The sequence below is a fragment of the Nyctibius grandis genome, chromosome 4 (genome assembly GCF_013368605.1).
Source record: "Nyctibius grandis isolate bNycGra1 chromosome 4, bNycGra1.pri, whole genome shotgun sequence".
Taxonomy (NCBI): domain Eukaryota; kingdom Metazoa; phylum Chordata; class Aves; order Nyctibiiformes; family Nyctibiidae; genus Nyctibius; species Nyctibius grandis.
The window spans coordinates 33,264,889-33,273,062 of NC_090661.1; the positions used below are offsets into that span (position 1 = coordinate 33,264,889).

Consider the following 8,174-nt stretch of genomic DNA (forward strand, 5'->3'; position numbering starts at 1 on the left):
TGTCCTCCTCTTCCTGCGTTTCTTCAGCTCAGCTCCCTCCTCCCCTCTGTGCTTGCTTGGTCTTTGACTGCAGTTGCCCGCCCTGTCCCCTGGCATCCTGCATTGCCCATCTGCCTCTCCAGGTGCTGTGCTCCCCTGTATTTGTAAACTTCTGGGGATTCCCAAATCTGGAGTACACTGTCTTTGAGCTAAGCAGTGATGGTTTTGAGGTACGTCATTGATTTCAGATGATGGATGTTGTTATTTCTGCTTCTGTGATGGGTTATAATAATCTCACCTGCCACAGGAGTTACTATATATTTTATAAACTCTGCAGGTCCTGCAAGGCTTACAGTCTTTGCAATCAATCTAGGCAGGCTGGTGAAGAGAAGGCAGAGTTTGTAACTAGATTTCAGTGGGACTTCATGATGTTTGTGTGATTTTTGGTGTGGATTATGAGATCTGCTGGAGCCCACATGGGATTAATCACATCTGAAACATTACCTGGGGTGTCTGTGAACTCTGCAAGAAACCTTGGGTAATATCTGACCCCCTGCTCAGCCAGAACAAGATGCTTTACATTTGTGATACCTCCACCAGGTTCTGCAGAGCTCCGGCTCCCACACCGGCTCAGCTGGGCTGTGTGCTGCAGCTCGTATGACCCGACTGGTCAGGCACAGGAAAGCCAGGGGAAACCCAGCTTCTTTCTTGAGATGTCAAGGCTTTTCAGAGAACCCATTGGCATGTGCCTGCACTGGGGTGTGTGGGTGGGAGAGGAGACCTGGGTCAGGGCTGGGGACAGTGCCAGGGCACCCTTCCTGCTGATTGGGGTGCTCCTTCCCTTCCAGGCAACCAGAACCTCCCCAGGCACCTCCCTGGGTTTGCTGAGGTATCAGTAAGGGGAGCCTGACACAAGGTCATCTCGACATGCTGCACCTCCCAGGCAGTCCCACAGGGCACCCCTCCTGCCCCATGGTGGCACCTGCTGACCTGGGGTCCTGGTTTCATTTCCTCCAGCAGAAACTAAACATCCAGTAACATGAAAGCAAAAACCCGCTTGGCTTCTGACTTACTTCTTCCTGTTCATTTTTCCAAATGCTAGGAAGATGTACGTGTGTGCATGTGTGGTTGTGACTGTGTGTGTCTGTCTGAGTGTTAGATCAAGCACTGAGTGGCACAGGGTGCCAACAGTGGTTTTCTAATCAAAGGGGAATAAACAGATACTGTCTTTTGTTCATTCAAACCAGGAAACATGCCAGGGCATTAAAGCTGTCTTAAAGGACGCTTGTGCCAAATGGCAGAATGAATGAGTACCTCGATCTCCCCAAAGATGTGGCTGCTGCAGGGATGATGGGAGGGTGTACATCATCCAAGAGCACCAACGCAGGCTGAAGAACCATTTGGTTTTTTTTTAATAAATTTGAACCATGTTGTGTATGTTCTTGGTGATTAACTGATATTCAGAAATCTTGGTCCTTTGTTTCTGTGGTCCAACACCCCACTACTGCCCCCCAAATTGCTGTGTGAGCTTAGCAAGCTGTGAAGGGGCTGCAGAAGCCCATGCTTAGGCCCTGCAGAGAAGCCCCCGTGGTGCCCCAGTGCTCCAGGTCTGCTCTCCACAACTTGGTGTTGACCTTGCTTTCACAGAGGTAGCTGAGAGGAAGCTGACGGTTGAGGAGGAGGAAGCCAAGAGGATTGCAGAGATGGGCAAACCAATACTTGGCGAGCATCCCAAACTAGAAGTCATCATTGAGGAGTCCTATGAGTTCAAGGTCAGTAGTTGTCCCAGGTGTCCTGCAGAAGGGGAAAGCTGTGTGCCACTGAAGAGCAGCCATAGAAAGCAGAACGGAGGAGGCTGGGGGTGGCCACATGTGCAGGGAAAGGGCTGCTGGGAGATGAAAAGGAGTATGCAATGCAATAAAGTATGGGGGAAGCCTACAAGAAGTGCCAGGGGACGTAGCTACTTGGTAGGCAGAGGTGAAGGGAGGAAGACAAGGGAGCCCTGCTGGAAACAGAAGCCAGTGTGCAGGAGAGGGCAGGAGCAAAGCTAACTCTGGTGAGGCAGGGGTGAGGGAAGAAGGGGCCTCCTCTGGAGTAAGGGGTGGCAGAGAAGCAGGCTCTGGTGAGGTTTGGGTCAGCCTGTCCAGGGAGAACGTGGGCCCAACTCCAGTCATGGCCTCATCTGACTGGTAGGGTAGTGCTTGTGGCACCTCAGCAGTTTGGGAAGGGTCAGTGAGACCACAGTGCACTGCAAGATCAGCCCTGCCTGCTAGCAGCCAGTTTAATTGCTGTGCATCTTTATTCCCACAACAGAACACCGTGGACAAGCTGATTAAGAAGACAAACCTGGCTTTGGTTGTAGGGACACATTCCTGGAGGGACCAGTTCATGGAGGCTATTACCGTCAGTGCAGGTGAGGGGACATCAGAAAACCCACACCAGCATCCCCAGGGTTCATGCAGCCTGGGATGAGATGTCTGGGCTCAGGAGACAGCGTCTGCCTGGTCAGTGATGCTCAGCTGTTGTGTGCATGGTGGTCATTGGCAAAGCCAGTCCAAAGAGCTCCTCTCTTGCAAATATACTGGACTTTTTGCAGATGCATTTGCTGGGAGCCCAGGAGATCCATCTTTTGTTGTAGAGCCATCCAGAATGCCAGTTTTCAAAGACCCTACTTCTGCTGGCAGTGCTCCTGCTGCTTCAGTGGTCTGATGAGCAGTGTACAGGCAGCAAAATCTCATCCTGGCTAGGCTGCTGGCCTCTGGTGTGTCCAGTGCTGCCCTGTTCAGATAGCTCCTGCTGCTGGAAGATGTCCTGTCTGCCACAGCCAGTAGAGCCTCTGGGAGTAAGGAGGGTTACCACATGCAGACAGAAAATGTTGCCCCATGAGGCAGCAGCTGGTGGAGGGAAAGGCCCAGAGACCTGCCAGCTGTTGCCTAGGTAGCCTGAAAGAGCTCACTGCTTCCAGAGCCGGACAGCCGTGGAGCAGCATTTTAGACACGTCCATGCCATTAATGGCACTCGGGCACCTTTCTGAACCTTCCCTTGAAGGTTTGGCATCTTTCCCGAAGGGCTGCTTTCCACCCAGGTGTGGTGCAGGCAGCGGGCAGGCAGCTGAGCAGGAGCTGTCGCCAGTGGCCACAAGGGCTTCTTCTGATGTGAAAGAAGAGGTGCGGGGTATTCAATTTTCTTCTTTCTAGAAATTAAGAGAAACTGCTGCTGTGGAAACAGTACTTCCAGCCTTATAGCAAGCAGGCCTGCTACTCTCTTCCTCCATCTCTTTCCTTCTTGTGCCATCTACTCTGTGTGTCCTACCTGCTTTCTTTTTTACCAGTTTATTTCCATTGTCCTGTACCTGCACAAAGACCAGCAGTGCTTCCAGCCTTGGGGCTGACCTGGCCCACCAGGCTAAGGAGGGAACCCCTCCAAGTGACTGCAGTGCTGCTGCTGATATCCCCACATAGATGACAAATTTCTTGCTGGGGTACTGCTGGTGACCAGCCCGTGCTCTGGAGCAGGAGGACCAAGAGGTCACTTCTTCAGTTTTCCAATTCTATCACTTCCTCCTATTTTACCCCCTAAAACATCACTCCCCTGTATGACTTCATGGTGCCCCTCAACAGGGATCTCCACAGGCTGACTACATACTATGTGACTGCCTGTGGATGAGAACGGGGCCGGGGATGGGGCTGCCTCTCTGTGAGTACAACGCACCGCTCTGCCACTCCCCAGCCCTGCAGGCTCTGGGGTGTCACAGGCGGCACCCCTCTCCCCAAGCCTCATCCCTGTCACTGAGGGACCTGGTGTGTCCTGAGCCCACTGTCATGGCTGGCATCACGCTGCCTTGTCCCAGGAGAGAAGCATCCCTGGAGCCCTGGGGCAGGGGGCCAAGCATAGGCTGCAGTCCACCCCTGTATTCTTGACACATCCCATCATGAGCACTGGACCACTCCTTCCACGTTGTTTGCAGCGGGTGACGAGGACGAGGACGAGTCCGGCGAGGAGCGCCTGCCGTCCTGCTTCGACTATGTGATGCACTTCCTGACGGTCTTCTGGAAGGTGCTGTTTGCCTGCGTGCCCCCCACTGAGTACTGCAATGGCTGGGCCTGCTTCGTCGTTTCCATCCTCATCATTGGCATGCTCACGGCTGTCATTGGCGACCTCGCCTCCCACTTTGGCTGCACCATCGGCCTCAAGGACTCAGTGACTGCTGTCATCTTTGTCGCCTTTGGCACTTCAGTACCAGGTGGGGTGGCTGTGGGAAGGGGAGGGGGTGGGAGGAGAGTCCTCTGGCGGCTCTCCTGCCCCCAGGGGCGCAGCTCCGTCATGGGGAAGGGGTTCAGGCTGGGAAGGGGCTCCACAGCACCCTGTCCCCAGGAAAAGTCTGTGCCCCACTTGGTGGCAACACGGGGTCCCTGGGCCCAGCAGGTGGGGTGTGCACCAAGAGAGGTCCATGTCCCAACCTGGCCTGTGCCACACCTGAGCCTCCCTTGTCCCCTAGACATGAAGGGTTGCCCATTTCTCCTGTTGGACCTCCAGTGATTTCTCCTTCCCTCCTCCCCCAACCCCAGACACGTTTGCCAGCAAAGCCGCGGCCATCCAGGACGTCTATGCCGACGCCTCCATCAGCAACGTTACGGGCAGCAACGCCGTCAACGTCTTCCTGGGCATCGGGCTGGCGTGGTCAGTGGCAGCAATCTACTGGGCGTCGCAGGGGCAGGAGTTCCAGGTGTCGGCGGGCACCCTGGCCTTCTCCGTCACTCTCTTCACCATCTTCGCCTTCATCTGCATCAGCGTCCTCCTCTACCGCCGGCGGCCCCACCTCGGGGGGGAGCTGGGCGGCCCCCGGGGGTGCAAAGTGGCCACGACATTGCTCTTCGTCAGCCTCTGGCTGCTCTACATCCTCTTCGCCACCCTGGAGGCCTATTGCTACATCAAGGGGTTTTAGGCGGTGGAGGGACGGTGCCACCGGGGGGAGGGACCCCTCCTCCATTACCTCACCAGACACCGGTCCTGGAAGCGTGGTTTCACTGGAGGGGATGGCTGTCCGTCGGGTGCCACCGCTGCCCAGACGGTCGGACAGCTGGGTGCCAAAAAGGGCAAAACTATCACAGAGTGAAAAAAAAAAACAAACCCAAACAAAACCCGCCCCAAATGATACAAATGAAAAGAAAGCAACAATGGCAAGTGTTGAAATAAATAAAACAAAACAGAATAAACCCAGCCACTGACCCCATTCAATGAGATAAAGACGTTTCAGCCATCTCCAAAGGCCACCTCTCCCATAGGGGCTTGTCTGCTTTCCTCCCAATCACCCCTCCGCTGTAAGGAGACATTTTCTTATTTTTACTGGTTGGGAATTTCAGAAGACTGATCAGGAATTTGGTTTGGTTTTTTTTTTTTTCCTTTTTTTTCTTTCATTTGCTTGTTGCTTTTTGGTTTGGGGGTGGGGCACACTGCTTGGTTATTTTTTTCTTTTTTACTACTAAAACAGAAAAACGTTAAAAATCTACTCTAAAGCTTCAAGCTGCTGTCACTGCTGGAATTGAACATGTGTATTTTTTGAAGCCACAAAAGACTGTGACACAGTCAAAGAATTTTTTCACTATTAGTCGTTTCCTCCTTCGCCACCTTCCATTTCTTTCTTTTTTAAGAACATCACAAGACTGATATATTTTTAATAAAACACAGACACACAGACACATTCAGTGACAAAGGCTGGAGCATGTAGCATCTCAATCACCTGCCTGGGCTAAGAAAAAAAGGAGGGAAAAAGAAAAAAAAAAAATAACCCAACCCTCTAATATAATGCATACCATGTATATTTTGACTATGGCATTTCTCTTTGTGTAATTAACTTTGAGCTTGTGGTAGTGCAGGGAGAGAAAATTATGTTAATTTACAACTGATAAAGAAATAAATGGCTACCCAGGAATAGCCTGCCCTGGGCGGGGAGCGATTGGGCCATGGAAAGCAGTACTGGCTCCTTGGGGTGGTGGTGGTGGGTTTGCTGCGTGGTCCTCCTGCTTGGAGGTGGAAATGAATTCAGGAAAACCTGGATAAGGTGCCCATGTGTTCCCAGCACCATCCCACCCCGAGCTGTGGTGTGGCTGCCCTTTCATTTTTTTGCTATCCCGGTTTTCATGGGGCCCACGTCTTTCTGGTGGTCTTCAGGCCATTGAAAGGTATGGGCTTAAAAACTGCCACCCATGTCAGGCTTCCTGTAGCATCTCAAGTACCTTTTAGGAACACCAGACAGACAAAAAGGCATCCTTTTCATTTGAAGTGAATTTCTTTTTAAGGGAAAAAAAAAACAAAAAACAACCACGAGAGTTTGTCATGAATTACATCAATGGCTGCAAATTGAAATGTTGGGTTGGTAATAAATAAAAACTATATCGATATAAACAGTGCTATCCAGAAACATATTTCTTAATTGAGAGCCCTGGAAGAGGATGTTAAAACCTTACTCTTTATAAAGTGTTTTCAAGATGAAGATGATTTCTTCTATCAAGAAACAGGTGCTGTAAGGGAAACATTTTCTTCATGAAGTTCCCTATAATAAGCCAAAACTTGGGAGGCAGCAAGTAAGAGGGGGGGGGCTGCTGAAAGGTACATGTCTACCTGCTGCAGTGCTTTCTGCCGCCCCAGGAGGAGGTGGCCACAGGTCAGGAAAAAAACAATGGGAACAAGGTTATCACGAACAAAAGAGATGTAACATTATAGCAGGTGACTAGATGGGAGTGATGATGGTCCTTAACACACAGATGAAGTATTTATTTTCATATGAAATGTTTATCAGATATCTATATATAAATGTGTATACACGTAATGCAGAGAAGAAGGATCCTTCTCAGAGGAGCAGCAGGAGCTTTGCCTGTGGGAGCCCACCATGGATGAAGGCCGTTGGGTTTGAAGCCAACAAGCATCCAGCCTCCTGCCTCCTTACCCTTCCTTCGCCATGCCTTTGGGAAAGGGCCTGAAAAAGATGGGTGAGAAACCCGAGGTCAGTCTCCCACCGAGCTTGCCAGTCCTGGTCTCCAGCTGTGCCAACAGCCACCCAGAGCAGCTTCTGTTGCCGCTGGCCACCGCCATCACTGGCCACCATCACCACTGCCCGCCAGCCAGGGACCCCAGAGCACACACGTGTGACACTGAAAGAGAAATTACAAAAGCCCCCCAAATGCTGTCTGTGGGTTTAAGGTGCAGTGAGGGGGTTGTTATCATTGCTGTTCTTACTTTGGACATACGAAGTCTATTGAGCTTTTATTTTACCCATGCCAGCTCACCCACCTGGGGGCATAGCCCGGCCTGGGGAGCTGCTGTGCTGTTCTTCTGTCGCTTGTGCTGTTCCCGCCACGTGCTTTTCATCCGCTTCCTTCAGCTGACCTTGGTGGGGGGGTGCAGGGGAGGACTGGCTGCCCTGAGTGCCAACTGCATGAGGACTTCGGTGCCCTCCATGCACAAGGGCGATCTGCGCCAGGCTGACAACATCTGTGGAGTGTTTCTTTATTTTTATTTTTTACTTCATTAAAAAATACGCAAGCTGAAAAAAAAAAAAGCAAGTTTGGTGCCTTTGGGGATTTTTTTTACTTTTTTTTTTGCTGAGGCTTTTATGTTTTATTTTGGGTCTAGCTATCTGCTTGCTCCCGTTTTCCTTTGGGCAGGTGCCTGGACTTGGCCACACTGGCTCTGGCTGATTTGCTCCCTGCTCTACTCCAGCCCTCTGGTTCGGTGCTGCTGGGACAACCCCGCAGCGCTTGCCCCTGGCTGGCTGGCGGAGAGGAGATGTTGCTGGTGTTTTTGTTGTCACTGCTCCTTCCCCTTTGTTTCTCCCATTAGCTTCCCGTGGCAGCCTGCCATAACAGCCGCTGGCCTCCCTCGGCAGCCCTCGGGCTCTGGGCGGCAGATGTTCACCCTTCGGCCTCCCTCTCCCCTCCGTCCCCATTTTTCGCCAAGGCCCCTTCACTGCTGCAGTTGAGGAAAAATAACGTGCCCTGACCTCAGGAGGGGAAAGCAGAGGTGATCAAAGGAGGTGCTCTGTCCCTGGGGATGCCATGGCACGGGGCACAGCCTAAGGGCCACGCGTGGTGCGGGGCCAGTGGTACCTCTGGCTGCCCTCCCTCTCCACTGCCATGGGGCGCACCCCCAGCACCCCACGGGTTTTGCCATCCAGGGGATGCTGCACTGCATGGATG

At 52.2% G+C, this 8,174-nt stretch overlaps 1 protein-coding gene across 7 annotated transcripts in view; it reads left to right on the forward strand.

Annotated features, from left to right (window-relative positions):
• Positions 1-7,518, forward strand: part of SLC8A3 (solute carrier family 8 member A3) — a 119,759-nt gene extending 112,241 nt beyond the window's left edge. For all 7 annotated transcript variants that reach the window (XM_068398934.1, XM_068398933.1, XM_068398935.1 and 4 more), the window contains 4 exons: positions 1,627-1,751; positions 2,293-2,392; positions 3,947-4,222; positions 4,548-7,518. In XM_068398934.1, the coding sequence (XP_068255035.1) occupies positions 1,627-1,751; positions 2,293-2,392; positions 3,947-4,222; positions 4,548-4,924 (878 nt within the window). In that variant the 3' untranslated portion in view covers positions 4,925-7,518. The remainder of the gene's footprint in view (positions 1-1,626; positions 1,752-2,292; positions 2,393-3,946; positions 4,223-4,547) is intronic.
• Positions 7,519-8,174: the final 656 nt, after the last annotated feature.